The sequence below is a fragment of the Phaethon aethereus genome (genome assembly GCF_964289735.1).
Source record: "Phaethon aethereus genome assembly, chromosome: 10".
Lineage (NCBI taxonomy): Eukaryota > Metazoa > Chordata > Aves > Phaethontiformes > Phaethontidae > Phaethon > Phaethon aethereus.
In genome coordinates, this window is record NC_138586.1 from 13,790,245 (window position 1) to 13,809,759 (window position 19,515).

General features: G+C 40.0%; 1 protein-coding gene across 2 annotated transcripts in view; it reads right to left on the reverse strand.

Moving 5' to 3' along the window:
• OGT (O-linked N-acetylglucosamine (GlcNAc) transferase) overlaps nucleotides 1-19,515 on the reverse strand; it is a gene marked incomplete at its 3' end in the record, with an annotated part of 29,718 nt that overhangs the window by 6,277 nt on the left and 3,926 nt on the right. Inside the window, exons 2-14 of one of the 2 annotated variants that reach the window (XM_082003954.1) lie at nucleotides 19,198-19,348; nucleotides 17,986-18,229; nucleotides 13,532-13,600; nucleotides 10,439-10,555; nucleotides 8,976-9,055; nucleotides 7,344-7,546; nucleotides 6,985-7,118; nucleotides 6,672-6,772; nucleotides 6,326-6,479; nucleotides 6,123-6,224; nucleotides 5,683-5,862; nucleotides 3,329-3,487; nucleotides 1,588-1,677 (exon numbers count right to left, since the gene is read on the reverse strand). In XM_082003954.1, coding sequence (XP_081860080.1) covers nucleotides 1,588-1,677; nucleotides 3,329-3,487; nucleotides 5,683-5,862; nucleotides 6,123-6,224; nucleotides 6,326-6,479; nucleotides 6,672-6,772; nucleotides 6,985-7,118; nucleotides 7,344-7,546; nucleotides 8,976-9,055; nucleotides 10,439-10,555; nucleotides 13,532-13,600; nucleotides 17,986-18,229; nucleotides 19,198-19,348 — 1,784 coding nt within the window. Of the gene's footprint in view, nucleotides 1-1,587; nucleotides 1,678-3,328; nucleotides 3,488-5,682; nucleotides 5,863-6,122; nucleotides 6,225-6,325; nucleotides 6,480-6,671; nucleotides 6,773-6,984; nucleotides 7,119-7,343; nucleotides 7,547-8,975; nucleotides 9,056-10,438; nucleotides 10,556-13,531; nucleotides 13,601-17,985; nucleotides 18,230-19,197; nucleotides 19,379-19,515 lie in introns of both variants that reach the window. The other variant, XM_082003953.1, reaches the window with a different exon arrangement.

A 19,515-nucleotide genomic window follows, 5' to 3' on the forward strand; every position in this document is an offset into this window, starting at 1 on the left:
AACTAAGAAGAGCGGAACTTCACACAAGGTATTACCAATGACTTTCAAGAAGAACAGCAAAGCCTTGGAAATTACAATGTATCTCTTCCTGTCTAATACTGAAAGGTAAACAGTTTTAAATCCCTACAAGAATTAATTATATAATCGGTCATTACCTACAAGCAGATAAAAGAAAGTATTTGATAGATGCATCTAGTTCAGCAGCAGTAAAATAAAAGCCAAAGGCTAGAAACTGAGGCTATACAAACCAGAACAGCCCCGTCACCATTGCTCCTGTAAGGCTAATTAGTGATCAAAGCTCATGTATGGCAAATGGTAGATTTCCAAACTAAGAATACAGAGAAATTATTTTAAACTGAATATCAAAAGTAAGCCAATTAACTACTCTGCAGCTACTGCTAATGCTGACTCACTCTGCAATTAATATGCACCATGAAAGTACTTCATTTTTGTAAAAAGGGGAAAGCTACTTCGCATTTTATAGCAGGGTAAATGCATGCACACAGGTGGTTATATCTCTACAAGGACAACAATCTGAGTTCCCATCTTAGTTTAACTTTCAGTAAGCTACACCGCTAATGCAATAGATCAGAGCAAACCGTTTCTACCTGTTTGACCCTCCTGCACAAATCTCTAAGAGTTGCATTGTAATTTAAAAATACAAGTTTGATGCCTCAAGAATTTTAAGTACGAAAACTCAATGTACCACTCCAGACAAAGGGAAGAATTTTTCTTAAATAGCTGTTAAGTGCAATAACAAATATGAAATTTCTACCCTGTTTTCTATGAATCAGGAGTTTCAACATGCACAGCTGCAAAAGCAGGAGGAGACACAGACAGCTTTCCACAAGCATAACTGAAGCTCATTATTCTAAAAGAACATTTTTGAAAATCAGCTTTGCAAAACCCATCCCAAAGAGCAATTCTGCTGACATCAATTTAGCTTTTTTACTTATGTGAGCAGGTTCTGAACAACACCATGAATTTAAAAAATATATGCAAATTTTATCTGTCACCTAATCTGGGACTGTCCAGGTGCCAATCCAGTTCCATTATTAGTGTACACTGATTATCCCATGTTGCTTTAGGATTTTGCCAGTTATCTTGAGATAGTTTAATAACCCCTTGGCTTCTGTGTATACTGAAATCCTCATCAGTTTTCACATGGAACTTAAAAAAAACCAAAGCTACCTGTAAATGTTATCAAAACAGCCTTCTGATAGAGGGGCAAAATCCCCCCATTAATCATTAAGCCTCTGTCCTGCTTCACTGGAGTAAAGCAAGCTTAGATATATTTACAGTTGTGGCATCTTGACTTATCCATGACATTTAGATCTATTATCTCACAACTTAATGGAACAGTTATTCAATATTGCTATACATTACCTTTTAATAGTCATAGTGAGGTCACACAGTAACCACTACATGCCAGGTAAGGCATAACACCAATACATCTACAAACTCCAAAATTCTCAAGGCTAACATTAGCCTAATTCAAGAAATTATTGCAACTAAAAAACCAAACTACAGGCTGATCTCTTTCTTCATTTAGGTTTGCTAAAAGGTCAATGCATCAAAAAAGCTCACCTGAGATAAGTCAATGAAATGATTTGCTTCAGCCATTACTTTTACACGGAAGTTTGTACCATCATCAGGACTCAGGGCATAACAGAATACCTAGAATATGAGGCACCAAAAATTGAGTATCTGCAACAGCTTGCCAACAAAACAACTTTGCTGTAAAACATACGGTATCGCAATTTTAAATTACATTAGCAAAATTACATCTAATTTCATACAAATTATATTATATTTATTTGTGTGGCATTTACCAGTTGAGAAAGAAGTCCAAAGGAAAAAAGGGGCATAGGGCATTTAACACATTTGCACCAGGCCCCAGTTCTGGTGCTAGAGTATGGCACAGCATCTTGCCTAGATATACATATACAATGTTCTCATCAGTGCAAGGTAAAGTAACTTTAACAAATGGATTTGCATAAGCATTAAATTCTCTAAGAACACCTTTTACAGACACCTTTGGATTTGTAATTAGTGAGAATCATAATTATGACTGAGGTTGAACAGACAAGCTAAACCTTGGGGAAGCTTTTTAACAAATTCTTTAAACAGTGACTAGTTCTCTCTAATTAAGAAACTGCAAATGTATCTGAGAAACTCAAGGTTGACAGGTTATGTAAACAGGCATCTTTAGCTAACCTAGCACATATAGATATGTATGAACAAATAGAACCAATATGCAGAGAATTTATTATCTCGCAGGACAAAAGCACGATTTTAGTAAAACAACAGATAACTTCTATTTAGTATTTAAATTAAGCTCTGTAGAGCTTTATAAACCCAGAACAAGAAAGACTGCACTTTGTCCTGAACTGATTCAAGGTTAAATGATATATTCTCCCCACACCCCATGTACCAATTTAACTGTGCCATGAAAAAACCTGCCTCATAGTCACACTTGGGATAAGAATTCAAGGATGCAGCTTTGACACAAGGATTTCAGACTACAAAGACTTCACGACCAAGAAAAAAGCAAGAAGGTAGGGGAAAAAAGCTCAAAAACAAACCAAACAAACCAAAACAAAGAAAGATTAATAAAAAACACTTTTGCAAGAAGGAAAAACTTACAACCCTTTACAAAGATAAGCAAGTTCTAATGTCTTGGAAAACAGGAGCTCAAAACCCAGACAATTTAAACAGTCATGGAGCAAACAACGTAACTGGGAATTAGTTCTATTTACAGCCTCAACCCCTTAACATGACACCAAATAAATACAGACCTGACTGTCTTTAGCACTGCTAAATTGTATACGCTCCTTCTGGAGTACATGTAGTATCATTTCCTTTTGAAAAAGCAGTAGCCAGACCAATCTGAGGTTTATGTTTCTGCTTGAGGTACCCCAGAGAAAAATAAATGTAAAAAAACAGCAGCAGAGAGTGAGCAAAAAACTGTAAATCAGAAGTAACCAGGCAGTAGTAGCTTGATGATGAAACAAATCTACTCAAAGAACAGCAGCTGAAGCTTAAAAGAAGTCTTCCATGGGCCACAAATCCCACCTACAGTAATTCTAAGGACGGGTATCTAATTCTTCTGCCTTCTAAATAACACTTCACATTGGTAAAGGAGGATGTCTCAGGCTGAAGAACTCTTCAACTCATAAAAAACGCCCACTAACAAAAAACAAACCCCAAAACACACAAAACCTCAAAACAAGAACTTCCCTTTCCCTATTTTACCTGCCTGCACCAAGAAAAAGTGACACTTAAAACCATATTTAAAGCTTTATAAGCACACCATTTATATTTTTACCTCAAATTTGTCTGGGTTATGCATGCCTGGGATTGACTGCATTAGGTGTGAGGTCGGATGGTTTCCAAAATCAGAGCTCACATAGCCAATACGAAGTCGACCTTCACTGGCCTTCAAATCCTTGGGATGCTCATATGGTGGCTTATGAAGAACATTAATCTGACAAGAAAACATACACAACTGTTTATAAACTCAGGAAAAAAAAACAAATGCTAAACAGAAGGACAACCCCCCCCCCGCCCAATGAGTTTGTAGAATTAGCCTTATCCCACATTCAAGTAAGCAGTCTCTGGGTATGTGTCATTTCAAACATGCATTATATGTATTCCATTGGAGCCAAGTGTAATGTCCACAAACTGTGCTACAAGATGTCACATACCCACACTCAGCCAAATACAGACATCGCTACTGCAAGCTGACATTTCTGCTTTTCTAACAGTTTAAGTATTACACCCCTGATTATTAAATATACTGATACCACACCACTACAACCAGGAAGTTCTGAAACTACAAGCCACTTGTGACCAGAACAGTGTTCCTGTGAAGCACCACAGCATGCTTTCTTATGCTCACCATCTTTCCCAGACATCAGCTGAAAGGATTATTTATTATTATTAAAACAAGCCAGTTCGAAAGCTAAGTGTTCCCTTCTGAAGTTTGAGGTCTTTACATTAGCTAACCAGACCCTTCCACTGGCTGACAACCTATTTTCAATTATGTTGGCAACCTGCTCAAGTAGTCTGTCTCAACATTCACAGACGCCAACAGCTATGACTCTAGTTGAAGAGAACTAAAATTTGATGCAACTTCTTTTTAAATAATTTGCCATCGACTGCAACTGCACTCTTGAGGTCATAGAATCATAGAATAGTTTGGGTTGGAAGGGACCTCTAAAGGTCATCAAGTCCAACCCCTCTGCAGTGAGCAGGGACATCTTCAACTAGATCAGGTTGCTCACAGCCACATCCAACCTGACCTGGAATGTTGCCAAAGATGGGGCATCTACCACCTCTCTGGCAACATGTGCCAGTGTTTCACCACCCTCACTGTCAAAAATTTCCTCTTTCTATCTAGTCTAAATCTACCCTTCTAGTTTAAAAACATTACACCTCGTCCTATCACAAGAGGCCCTACTAAAAAGTCTGTCCCCATCTCTCCTATAAGCCCCTTCTAAGCACTGGCAGGCTGCAATAAGGTCTCCCCAGAGCCTCCTTTCTTCCAGGCTGAACAACCGCAACTCTCTCAGCCTGTCCTCACAGGAGAGGCGTTCCGGTCCTCTGATCCTTTCTTTGGCCTCCTCTGGACCCTCTCCAACAGATCTATGTCTGTCTTCTACTGAGGACTCCAGAACTGGATGCTGTACTCCAGGTGGGATCTCACCAGAGCAGAGCAGAGGGACAGAATCGTCTCCCTCGACCTGCTGCGCATGCTTCTCTTGATGCAGCCCAGGATACGGGTGGCCTTCTGGGCTGCAAGTGCACATTGCCAGCTCATGTCCAGTTTTTCATCCACCAATACCCCCAAGTCCTTCTCAGCAGGGCTGCTCTCAATCCCTTTAGCCCCCAGCCTGTCTTGATACCAGAGGTTGTCCCAACCTAGGTGCAGGACCCTGTACTTGGCCTTGAACCTCAAGAAGTTCACACTGGCTCATTCCTCGAGTTTGTCCAGGTCCCTCTGGATGGTATTCCATCCCTCAGGCATGTGAACCACCCCACTCAGCTTGGTGTCATCCGCAAACTTGCTGAGGGTGCACTCGATCCCACTATGTCACTGATGAAGATATTAAAGATATGCACAGAGGTTCTGTGCAGTCTCATGGAAATGGCATACAGTTAAGTAATTACAGCAAGAGAAGATATGTTTTTGGAAGAATCTGTTCTACTGCACACAAAGTACTCCAAAGCAGAATCATAATGAATACTGAAGTACTTCCTACTGTGATGCATTCCCCCAGTAACATTGCTGCCATCACCACTAAAGCAAGTGCATTTGGAAATCCCAGAGCCAATCAAATACAAAGAGACTCACACATTCCAGCAAGGATTCACTAAAGGCAGTGTCAGGTTCCAAGCGCTACGGATGCTGGAAAGGACCAGATTTTGATAAATCTGCCTGGATCTGTTCGCACAGCTGCCTGGATTTACTGTCAGGAAAGAATAATGTACTCACTCTGCTTTTCCAAAACACACTTGTACTTTGCAAAACTATGAGTAACCCCATGTCCCATCTCTCTACAGGTCAGCGACCCAGAAACCTTACAAAAGGTAGTACTGACTATGTGAGTATTAGTTTTTCCAGTAGGAACAGGCAAAACCACAGAGTACTTCACAACTGGCCTATATAAAACTTCGTACCTTATCCAAACACAGATTTCCATGTCTCTCAGCAATAGCCTTTCTAAAACTGTGAGAAAGGGGATACAGCATGCTATGATGTGGGTGAACAGAAGGCAGTCTGTTTTTCTCCAGCTGATCAGCTACAATGCTAACCAGCTTCTTCATTCTTTCATCATACTCTGTCCAATCACAGACGATCTAGGAAAAGGAAAAATTAAAAGACTATTAGGACAAGAGTTTCCTTTGATCTACATCAGATATTTTACAAGTTGAGACTAATGTTTCTTCCAAAAAAGGAAGCAAGAACTTCAGTATTTACTGTTGATGACTGCATAATCTTACCTTCTGATTTAAGACTACTCTTTTACATTTAAATTAGTGATTGGTTGAGGTGATCAAACTTAGCATTTGCTACAGAGGAATCTTAAGAATTACAATCAAAGCCTTGTCTTCCTCACCTGCAAACAGTGAGCCAGGTTGCAGTAGGCATCTGGGAAATCAGGTTTCAGTTTTAGAGCAGTGCGGTAAGAGGCAATGGCTTCTGGTATATTCCCTGAATCCTATAAAGACACAGAAATGAGTCAGCAGATAAAAATACACTAAGGGTAAGTACTCACAGTGCCCCACCATACTCTAGGAGTGAATCATTCGCATGTGCTACCTTGTGAATAGAGGCCAGGTTGCTATGGGCATCAGCAAAAGCTGGGTTTATCTGAATGGCACGGGTGTAGCACTGTAGAGCTCCTTGAACATCCTGCATCTCCTTCAAAGTATTTCCCATATTAGAATAAGCATCTGCAAATGTGGGGCTGATTCTGAGAATAAAGATAATATATATATATATGTCATGAACAATACAAGCTCCTCCTTCAATGAGAAATCATACCCATACCCAGACTTTTTTGTTTGCAAAGCAAATATCTGAATTAAAATACACTACTGTGTACAGATCTATGGCACTTTGCTCTTATGAAAGGCTGGGACTATTACAGATAGTATCCATTTACCTAATAGCCTCTTTGTAATGCATCAGAGCTTCCTGTAACTTTCCCTGCTGTTGCAGAACACTTGCTAAATTTGAATGCGCAGCAGCAAACTCTGGAAACACCTTGAAGAAAAAAAAAAAGTAGAATCTGTCTCTCACATGGCCCAAGTAGATCATATTAAAAAAAAATACTTGTGCACTTCTTAATCTTCTTTTTATATGACTCTCAGTTCTTCCAATTACAACGAAAGAGGGGAAAAAAAAAAAAAATCTGTGTTATATTACACATTCCCAACTTTAACTCTCCACCTCTCCCTCACCACATTCAACTGTACCTCAAGAGCCTTCCTATAAAGACGAACCGCTTCCTCAATATTCCCCTGTTCCCGTTTGATGTTTGCTAGATTGTTGAGAGAATCTGCATGAGTGGGACAAAGTCGAAGAGCTGTATTGTAGCATTCTTCTGCTTCTACCACCTTCAAAGAAAGGGATACTGTTAACATGGTAATATTTGTTGTAACAACACTGTTTATGAGAAGTCATTATACAATCATTTTTAATAGGTTCAAGGTGGAGATATCCTGAATTATTCTTCCTTATGACTAACTAAATCTTAATAAAGTTGGTTACACCTAGTGTCTAAAATAAACATTCACTGTACTTTTAAAAATTTAAAAAGGAAAAAAAAGAGTACTCCTTACACTGCCTTTCTCCTTCAAGGCGTTGGCCAAGTTACAATAGGCATCAGGGAAGTGGGGTTGTAGTTCTATAGCCCTCCTGTAGGTGTCTATTGCTAGGTCTATTAGTCCTTGCTCATAATACACACAGGCAAGGTTGCCATGCACAACTGCATGATTTGGACTCAAACTCAAGGCTCGTAGATAAGCTGCTACAGCTCTGTAACAAGAAAAAGAAGGTAAACAATCATCCACAGAACAGCCATTTACCTTGGTCATAAAAACAACCTACATAAGAAAATCCCCAAACTTCAAGGGATATGTATTATTAACACACATAAATCTGTCCTGCAAGATGTTACTGAAAACACAGAAGAGTACTACCTGAATTAAAAGCTAAATCAAGGGATGAATTATTATTATTATTCAAGTAATTTTAAAGCTATGCTCCATTCTGTAATAACTAGCAGACTAAAAGAATTATTTCTTAAAACAGGAATGTCTTCCTCCCACCTGATACTGTATAGTGATCAACATAAATCGTCTGGAAAAAAAGTAAAGCTTTCATCTACTTTTTTAAAAACACTCCTCATTACTAGGATAAGCATGAGACCTTTGCTACACTTTTTTCCCCGGTTTACTATTAAATTGTATATTATTACATGGCTTTATTCTCTCTGCTAACCTAACACATGTATCACGCTTTACTTATACTTCAAACCTCACTTCGTTCGAAAGTGAAATCTTTAATTATATGCTCCTATAGCACTATATATATGACTGATGTATTCAAATGCGATTTCTAGAAAAATCCCAACAATATACGTTCTGTTGTAAATTCTCAAAAAGGTGATGTAAAGTCTAAAATGATGACGAAACATGCCCATGTTTGTCCCATTAATTTGTGGTTAAAACAGTGTAAATCATTCAGTGATTTCTGTGTGCAACGCAACTAGTTAGAATAATTAACCTATTCCTTGCAAACTTTTATTAAATTTGGAGCCACAAACCACAGCTACCAGAAATCATAATCCAATTAACAGATGCAGTATGGTACACTGCATATAAATAACGCATCCTGGATCTTCTTCCAGAAACAAATGTAAGATTCAGGTTATCAGATCAGATGTCTCAAAACAAGTTAGTTCAAAAAGAGCGCAACAGTACTGCAACCCCATGCAGTAAGATGATGCTGACACACAACAAATACAAAATATTCAATCAGATGCTTAGCTGAATTTCAGCATTTCAGCTTGTCCTACATAGAAGGAAAATTCTAAGAAGAGACATGCTTGTAGATCATGTCCTGAATCACATAACAAAAACAGAGAACTTGAAGGTTCATGCCTTTTCAGACATCTTATCCTACCTGTCCCCAATCTTAACTTCAAATCTGTTTTCATCAATACCTTCACCAACTCTTATTTTTAACATTTTATTAAGTACAGGAAAGTAACATAGAGGAATATATTCCACAGAATTTTTTTTTTTATTCCAGTAACCTGCTCTGTACGCATTTCCAAGACATGTGTTTGCTTAGTGTACAAGTCTTTGCTATACTGTCCAAAGATATTTTACATCAGGAACCTAATTTGTATCTTGATACATCTGACAGGCCACTGACAGAGCGACAGTAGTTATCTGCTTACCTGTCAAATATCCTTGCCTCCTTCAGGACATTTCCCAGATTGATGTAAGCATCCAAGAAATTTGGGTCAAGTGTTACAGCCTGAAAATATTTTTGAAGTAACAGTTTTGAGCATTAACACAAAAACATTCTCTATGAAACCTAGTTGGGGGTTTTTGTTCATTTGGTGTATTTTTTTTTTTTTTAATTTGGCAAACCCACTCTGTAAACATCTAAGATTTTATCAATAACTTAGTGAGGAAGGAAAACTTAAGTTATACAAATCAATCACAGAGCATTAAAGTTATTTATCTGTAGAAACTACAGCATACACTACCTTCAAATTTATTCTTTGTTTACCTAGTCAGTTGCAACTACTGCAGAATAAAGTGTTAAACATTTATTTCATGTTAGGCTGATCATACTTAACACTCCTGCCTACCCATGCTATGCTGCCTTGTATTTGTTTTTAGCGGAGAAAATCCTAAAAATCTGATCCATATCCTTTACCTACTGCAAAATAAGACAGCATTTTAAAACTTGAGCAGCCCAGGAAAAGAGAGACAATTTCACAAAAGCAAAAAAAGAGCAAATGCATCATGTGTGTAGGGAGGGAAAATTCAGTAGCCATGTAACTAAAACAAAACACTTCCACTTGTTCCTTCAGAACTAGTAAAATGCCAAAAGCTTAAGAACCAATGAAGTTACAGAAGATGCAGGAATAAGCTATATGTCAGTATTTGACAGGCCACACTCCTAGAGTCATGGGAACTATTACTTCCAAATTAAAATACTTTATAGTCTACCACTAACTGGACACAGATCCAAAAAAAAATCCTGAGCAGTTAAAATTATTTTTGTAGCTCTTAAGCCATAAATATCAGGAAGAAACTGTTCACATTTTCAATTTTAGGTCACCTTAGAAACGTAAAAGATGAGTACAAACTGAATTAAGATGCTAACTAGATACTAGCTAGAAGGTATCAGACAACTAGTTAATGATACCAGTCTAGAGCAGTCTGAAACAACAGTGGTGAAAAATAATCCTGGAGAAGAGTGTGTCACTTAAAATTGTTCTACTCAGTTACTCAAAGGATAGTAATACCTGAAAAAAAAATCAGTGAAAAATAATTTTAAGCAGAAAGTTGTTTCTCCCTCTCATACACAAAACACACAAAGCATTATTCCCATCAAATTAGATTTTTAAAAAGTTTATTCTGGAAAAGGACTGTAAAACAACTTAATGAATCTTCTTATATTTGACATGTGTGTAGAGTCCTTCGGGCAATGCTAAACATATCTCTCTAGTAGCATACAGGCAGTCTGAAACATCAGGAAGTAAAAAAAAATCCAATTAATATAGGATGTTAACTAACAACATCATAAGAAGTTCTACTGCTGATCAAAATATTTCTATCATCTATAAGCAGACAACTGCACGTACATTAAAATCTAGCAGTGAAGCTGACTGGCTTAGACAGTTACCTTTTCAAAGTGATGAATTGCAAGCCAAATTTCTCCTTGGGCATTGAAAACACAGCCAAGATTACTCCAAGCCACTGCAAAGTTTGGTTGAGTCTCAATTGCTTTTAAGTAACAGGCCTTGGAACAGTTAAAGAAGAGAGATACAAGGGAAGGGGAATATTTGTAAAAAGAAAAAAATGAGAAAAAATAATTGTTAGTATGCCTTCTCTAACCAGCCAAAAGTGACCCTGCAGTATAGGCTAGCTTGCGCCAAAACTAATGCGCTGCAAACTGTTGTTGATCCTGCGCCAGCGCAAACCAAAACCCAGGTGCAAGCCCACCATTTTTCAGTTATGCTGATAACAAATTAACACGCCTTTAGACACCAGGTCACCACAGAAATCATCTTAGAAATAATTCAAGTAGTTCAGCGGAAATATCTGCCACCCTGAAGTGCATTAAAAAAAAATTTACTGCATAAAAACAACTTTGCTGTGAAATAAAATGAAATTGTGAAATATTCTAAAACAGATAGAAATTACTTTAAAAAATTAGAAAAACTACTGAAAAAGATAAAGCTATTATTCAGTTTTAATTCTCCTTGTCAAGTGAGCCGACACACCCAATCTGTATCTCGTTTCCCCATTTCTTCAAATACATTCAATCATCTGCAGCTTCAAAACCTCAAATGACAGGATTGCATGAAGGTTTAGGTCCCTGTAATGCAAGCGCAAGAAATCGCTGCGCATCCTAAACAGCACGGCGCCACGCTATCGCTGCGAACTGCTTTGCTATATTGATTGCCCCTAGGTCCAGTGAACGGCCAACCAGAATCATTAATCTACCAGACAGGCCCATACAGAAACTCACATATTAAATTTGATGTCTGGACTCTAAATGCGTTACAACCCAATTTCATCCAAAAGGCTACAGCCTGGAGCTTGGGCAGTCACCCAATCAGAGATTAATCATCTAGTCAACCGTTCACGAGGGCTTAATCGCACGCAATGCGCGTTACCGCTGCGCAGCCTTTGCGCTACTGCAGGATCACAGCGCATCATCAGAAGAGCAGAACGCTGCAATCCAAACAAAGAAGAAAAAAGGAAAAAAATGAACAACCAGAAGAGTTAGAAGCTTTTACTATTAACTATCTCCAATTATTTCTTAAAAAAAATATTTTAATTTACTTTTACTTTATTTCTTTGAAAGAATTTGTGGCTACTAGTATAAAATATTCTTACATTACTTGCTTGTAATTAAATATTTTAAGCTGTTTCTGAAGCCACAAGACAGAAGATTCAGGCATGGAGGCAAATGGTTTTGCTGTGGCAGTTACAAACCCGTTACCATATTTCTCATCATGTGACTTTTCGGTGCGTTCCTTGCTGGAAGAGGAGGAGGTGTGTGTCTGCCCTAGATCCAGGCCTCGAGCTCCCTTCAGCGAGGCACCTTACGCATGGAATAGGAGGTTTCACCCACCTGAAACCTTCTAAATACAATATCAGTGGTGAAAAACCAAAAACAAGAGAGAAAATAAAACAAGATCATTAGTAAGAGTTCAACAAAGCAATTGCATTTTTTTGGATATGTCTTAACACATGGGAATAAGGACAATCTGTAACAAGGGAGACATGCAGAAGGGAGAGGGTTAATCAGGGCAATTGCATACAGCAGGGACTTTTTTTTTTTTTGGAAGAAAGGCTCTGAAATATCTACAAAGAAATTAAATTTTAGTTCAAACTGCAAGGAATCTGCTGGCTTGATCTTTCAAATGGACTGATAACCAAAGAAACACATTGCAATTTACTCAAGATGTTTTTCCTCGTTTATTAAGTTCTCACAAAACGGAATAACACTTTCAAACTAGGTGTCTCCAGAGCTCTGAAACAAAGAAGTCAGCAACCTAAGGCAGGCGCAGTGTCTTGGCCTATACCAGTCACACTAAAGCTGCAGTGAAGTGCAATTCATGTTAGCTGTCCGCTTGGTGGGCTGAGAACCAAGTGTCTCAAAGACTGCTCAAACTCTAAATGCTGCTACAAAATATTTTCAACCTGGATCTGACCAAATCAATTAGGCTGCCCTAGGACGGTACACACATCCAAGTTGTTAAGAGAAATCAAAAAAAAAATAATGAACTTTGAACCTGCACTCCCATTACCCCATAAAGATCATAACCCTCCCCAAATGGTGCTGCAGCCAAACAGACAGCTACGCTGTTCATACACTCCACTTTTTAGCATGCGCGTGGGGCTTGGAGTGACAGACGTGGAGTCCAGAGTGTTTCCGATTTCTCCACACTCCTCACCCCTGCAGCGCGGACGCGTAAGGTGGCTTGTAACAAGACAATTTCTTTGTGCAATCCAAGTTTTAACATGCCAAGAATTTTAAACTCATCTTGGTGCTCGAATTCTCAGTTTAGGAAACACAAGACTGCTAGAAGCCACCTTTCCACTACAGCAAGTTTTCTTTCGATCAGTTCATTTCCCAAACAAACCAGCTTTGTCCTTCTGATTTCTTTATTTTGGGGGAGGGGAGAGGGAAGACATGAAGAAAAGATATTTGGGGCAGGGGTCGCATACTGCAGCTATTGATCATTTACTAGCCTTTCTTCCACTATCAAGGGAAGGGAAAAGTTAAAAGAATAAAAATCTTTAAAAGCCAATATTACAAGGTAACATTTGGATAAGTTTCTTCTCCACTTACAAGCCACAAAGGACTTTAGAAGAGCAGCATTTTCAATAGCACCTGCATCGTACAGGGATCTCGAGCTAACCACAGGCTCTCTGCTTGGCACCAGCAGGCAAGCCTCAGATTTGAAGGACTGTTACTTATTTCCAGGTAAGAGCATGATGGAGCCCCTGCCCAACACTTCAGAATGGTATCAGATAGTCTAGTTCAGCAGAAAGGCTTGGTAATGTTCCATTTCTTGACTTAAACCAACTTTTAAACATGGACATGCCATATCTTGCCCTGCAACTACTCTGGGGTGTTTCAGTGCCTTCAGTTTTCAGCAGTTTCTCAGACTGTCTGTAGATCAACGTAGATTTGAAGACTTGGTGCAAAGTTCAAGTTTTCAAAACACTGACGTTTACATTTATTCTACCCAACACCTACCTTGGCTTCTTCCAAGCGACCCAGGGCTTTGAGCAGGTTCCCCAGGTCACTACGAACACAGTACAAGTCCTGAAAAATCAAAGTCACACTATCAGCTTCAAGACTTCAAACACCCCAGAAGTCTTCACACAGAACTTGCAAAGGAACACCCCAGTCCTCTACAGCTTATTTTAAATTCTTAATAAATACATCACAAATGTAAATTATTTTTCTTGAGCTAAAATTATAGCCAACAATCTTAGTGATTTTAGTAATGTAAAAATACAACTGTAAAGAAGTAGAAAGAAGAAAGTAGTATTTCATGCAATTCTTCTTTATACAGAAATATAAAAGAAAACTAAAACCAAACGCCTCCCCCAGCAGCTTAATTTTTTTTGGCATACATAAATATTTGAAGGCACTCCCCTCCTTTTTTAAAGCATGACTGCAAACCTGTATTCTTAAGTTACACCACTGCCATTAAGGCTCTTAAGTAGATTATATAAAGTGATTTTGCTTCCTGTATCCCCAAACCAGTTTTTCCTCCCTGTTCTTCCCACTAATGCATTCATTTTCAACAGCCTTGCCACATGTTCTTGTTCTTTCATTTGTAACTACTGCATAGGCTGCACCTGCATTATCTAGCGGTAAAGATTACAAAGAATGGGGACATTTTTGTCAACACTAGCCAACAAAGTTTCTAACCTAAACAAAACTCAACTCCTGTAAGGAAAGACCATCTTCCAGTATTTCTAAACAATGTATAAACTCCACTAGCACAGTAAGTTAGACAAGTACACCTAGGCTGAAAAACACAGCAAAACAAGATCCTGAGCTCTTCATGGACTGGGTTTACCTTTCCTTTTCAAAGGGAAAAAGGATATATGCACACCAGACCAATGCTGCATTAAGCATTTTTTGACAAAATGTATGAACAAATAGCAAGCAGATCCCTTCTGAGTAGTACTATAGAAATTATTTGAGTACAATGCAAAATAAACAGAAGATAGTAAACAGTGTATGAGACTGCTAAAAATGTCAATTCAAAACAGTTACAACCAAAAATCCAAACAGAAGACCTATTTTACAGACCTGTCACTTATAGTCAGATACTCAGTTTCAGCCTATACAGCATAAAAATGATGCTTCTGTAGACCAGTCCAGAGTGGAAATATAACCAAGGCAACTCTCATCACCATGAAATTTATGACTTCATGATCACACAATACTTTGGGTTAAAAGGGACCTTTAAAGGTCATCAAGTCCAACCCCTCTGCAGTCAGCAGGGACATCTTCAACTAGATCAGGTTGCTCACAGCCACATCCAACCTGACCTGGAATGTTGCCAAAGATGGGGCATCTACCACCTCTCTGGCAACATGTGCCAGTGTTTCACCACCCTCACTGTCAAAAATTTCCTCTTTCTATCTAGTCTAAATCTACCCTTCTAGTTTAAAAACATTACACCTCGTCCTATCACAAGAGGCCCTACTAAAAAGTCTGTCCCCATCTCTCCTATAAGCCCCTTCTAAGCACTGGCAGGCTGCAATAAGGTCTCCCCAGAGCCTCCTTTCTTCCAGGCTGAACAACCGCAACTCTCTCAGCCTGTCCTCACAGGAGAGGCGTTCCGGTCCTCTGATCCTTTCTTTGGCCTCCTCTGGACCCTCTCCAACAGATCTATGTCTGTCTTCTACTGAGGACTCCAGAACTGGATGCTGTACTCCAGGTGGGATCTCACCAGAGCAGAGCAGAGGGACAGAATCGTCTCCCTCGACCTGCTGCGCATGCTTCTCTTGATGCAGCCCAGGATACGGGTGGCCTTCTGGGCTGCAAGTGCACATTGCCAGCTCATGTCCAGTTTTTCATCCACCAATACCCCCAAGTCCTTCTCAGCAGGGCTGCTCTCAATCCCTTTAGCCCCCAGCCTGTCTTGATACCAGAGGTTGCCCCAACCTAGGTGCAGGACCCTGCACTTGGCCTTGAACCTCAAGAAGTTCACACTGGCTCATTCCTCGAGTTTGTCCAGGTCCCTCTGGATGGCATCCCATCCCTCAGGCATGTCAACCATCCCACTCAGCTTGGTGTCATCCGCAAACTTGCTGAGGGTGCACTCAATCCCACTGTCTATGTCAGTGATGAAGATATTAAACAATGTTGGTACCCCTGAAGGACACCGCTCGTTATCAATCTCCATCTGGACATTCAGCCATTGACCACTACCCTCTGGATGCGACCATCCAACCAATTCCTCATCCACTGAACAGTCCATCCACCAAATCCATACCTCTCCAATTTAGAGAGAAGGATGTTACGGGGGGACCGTGTCAAAGGCCTTACAGAAGCCCAGATAGACAACACTGGTAGCTCTCCCCTTGTCCACTGATGTAGTCACTCCATCACAGAAGGCCACTAGGTTGTTCAGGCAGGACTTGCCCTTGGTGAAGCTATGCTGGCTGTCTCGAATCACCTTCCTGTCCTCCATGTGCCTTAGCATATCTTCCAGGAGGTTCTGTTCCACGATCTTCCCAGGTACAGAGATTATGCTGACAGGTCAGTAGTTCACATGGTCCTCCTTCTTGCTACCTTTTTTAAAAATGTATGCAATGTTTCCCTTTTTCCAGTCACCAGGGACTTCACCTGACTGCCAGGACTTTTCAAATATCATGGAGAATGGCTTAGCAACTACATCAGCCAGTTCCCTCAGGACTCTGGGATGCATCTCGTCAGGTACCAAAGACTTGTGTATATGGTCAGGTTCCTCAGGTGGTCTTGAACTTCCATCTACTCCTACAGTGGAAGGGACTTTGCTCCTCCAGTCCCCGTCTTGCAGTCCATCCAGTCGAGAGGTGTGGGAAGAGAGACCGCCAGTGAAGGCACACAAAGAAGTTGTTGAGTACCTCAGCATTCTCCTAATCTGTTGTTAACAGTCTGCCAGTCTTGGTCATCAATTCAGGGTATGCTTTCTTTGACCTTCCTTTTCTGGGTGACATATCTATAGAATCCCTTCTTACTATTCTTTGCATCCCATGCCAAGTTCAGCTCTAGCTGCACCTTGGCCTTCCTGACCCCATCCCTACACAGGCAGTGTCCCTGTACTCTCCCTAGGATACCTGTCCCTGCTTCCACTGCCTATGCATTTCCTTCTTGCCCTTTATTTTGCCCAGTGGGTCCCAACTCAGCTATGCTGGTCTCTTGCCTTCCTTTCCTGATTTCTTACACCTGGGGATCAAGAGATCTTGCACTTTGTGGAAAGTGTCCTTAAAGATCTGGTAGCTCCACTGCACTCCCTTGTCCCCAAAGGCAGTTCCCCAGGGGGTCCTATTGACTAACTCTTTGAAGAGCTGGAAGTTTGCTTTCCTGTAACTCAGGAATTCACTTTACTCTTTGCCTGCCCCTTACCCCTGCGAACTCTACCAGTGCACAATCACTGCAGCCGAGGCTGCCTCCCATCTTGACACCATCAATTAGTTTTTGGTGACCAACAGGTCCGGTATAGCATCCCCTCTGGTAGGCCTATTACCTGACTTAAGAAGTTATCCTCCATGCACTCCAGGAGTCTCCTGGATTGCCTACAGCTCACCATTGTACTTTTCCAGCATATGTCAGGGTGGTCAAAGTACCCCAGCAGAGTAAGAGCCTGCAAGCACGACAACTCCTGTAGCTGGAGTAGGAAGGCTTCATCAATAGACTCCCCTTGACTGGGCAGCCTGTAGTGGACACCAACCGTGAGGTTCCCTTTGTTGCCTCAATCTCTGATTCTTACCCATAAGCTTTCAACCTGCTCATGGCTATTCTTCAGAGACAGCTCTTCCCACTCCATCCATTTCTTGATGTAGAGGGCAACGCCTCCACCCCTCTTTCCTTGCCTCATTTCAGTAAGGGCAACCAGGTCATAGCTTTCTAACAGCACAGTGGCTTCTAACTCCTCATGTTTGCTGCCCATGCTGCGTGCACGGGTGCAGAGACACTTCAGCTGGGCTGTCAGCCATGTTACCCCCTTAGAGGAACACCCCTTAGTTCCTTTGAGGTCTTTTGCTGGTGCAACAGGCTGAGGGGCCTCACTAGCGCCTTGTGATAAAGTAATACCTGATGATTTTTCAAGATCTCACATTCATATCTGAGCAGTGATACTCTCACCATAATAATACTGCCTTAAAGCACACAAAGCTAAATGAGATTATTCACTGAAACATCTAAATTCAGGAAAAAAAAAAATTCCTTGCTTTTTTGTTATCTCAACAACACAGATAAATAAATAACCTTACAATAAATAAGCCCTTACTGTATTGCAATATAAAACTTTTTGTGACCGAAGTCTTTCAAAGATCCTTAAGAAAAGTATTAAGTAGATCATTAATTTTACAGTGTACGTTTTAGAGGGAAGGGTTATCGTTTGTTCTTTGAAACCTGCTACTTGTGTGTCCTGGGACAGTAGTAAAGTATGGAGTTCTCCTATAAAATAAAGTGTTACTTACAGGGTTGTACTGAAGGGCAGACACATATGCCTGTACTGCTCCTTCCATATCACCTGCAGCTACCAGCGCAGCAGCCAAATTAATATATCCATCAATGAAGTCTGGTTTGAGGCGTAGTGCATGTCTATAATGTTCAATTGCTTCTTGTAGCTGTCCACGTTCCTTGTACACATTGCCTAGATTAGAGTAGGCTTCGGCCAACAGTGGATTCTGTTTAATAGCCAAAGTGCTGAAGTGAGCGGACCTGGAGAAAATTAGACAAGTTAGCAAAAAAAAAACAAACACAAAACCAAAAACCACCACCCTTGACTTTCACTGTTTGCCTGTTTACCTAGTTACTTAATGAACACTCACGTTTAAGTGAGCCAAACATATAGCAAACAAATCTGGACTTACAGAACTGTCTTGTATATTTAGCTTCTCCCAGCTGAAACTATCATCTCCCCTGTTCCTATCTTAGATTCTACTGAACAGACAACTCTCATTTACAATCAGTAGGGTTCAAGTCACCTCAAACAACCTGAACTCAACTAACTTGGAGAAAACACTACAGAAAACCTGTGAAGCCTCTTCCAATATTTGCATGCTTTAAGCAATGTTCTACTCCATACTCTTTTCAAGAAGCAAGGACATAGCTGACAGATAGAGATGTAAAGTTCAGCACACACAGATTTATAGCCAGAACAAGTGAAGTTCAAAATGCTTGACGCACAGAAAGAAAGATCAGGAACAGGCAAGCAGAAAGAATAGAGAGACAACCTTCAGATTACAAAAATCCTTAACTAATCATGCCATTTCACAGCAAACAATCAGTCTTGCAATGTAAAAAAATAAAAGAAAACAAAGCCACAAACCTCGACACTCCAGGTGGAATAAATAAACAAAAGCCTTTGCTTACACATGTAAATACCTTCAGTACACACGAGTGTGGCTGACATGCCAATCTTAAAATAACATGAGAATAATAGCAAGATCTGTTGTTTGTTGTAAAGCTGGCGATTCCTATTTGTATTTCTGTTACCCTAACAAAATTCAAAAAGGAAGAACATTATTTTTGACCAGTCCTTACTGCTGCCATGAAGTTAGTCAGTATTTGCATTCAGCAACAAAAAAAGAAATCAATGTTAGAATAGAACTTTTGTTAGCTATGCTCTGTACTACTAGAGGTGCAAACTATAGAGAAAACATGACAGAATACATCAAGTCTCCTACCTGTCCAACCTGCGACACTGGAAGTGAATGGACGATAGTAATAAAAGCACACCCGTATTATCAGGCTCTTGTCTCCAAAGCTGCATGCAGTGTCTCTCTGCTGCTTCAAAGTCTCCTGCCTGATACTCACGATGAGCCAACTCCGCTAACCCTTGGAAGGAAAGCATACGTTTCGTTGGTTCTGGAGAATCACCAAAACATTTAAGGGGGAAAACAAAAAGTTAGATAATGGGAACAAAACAAAAAACAAACCAAATTAATGTGAAAAAAAGTGTACACAACTGAAAGATGAAAATGTTTGAAATTACATAAAACACT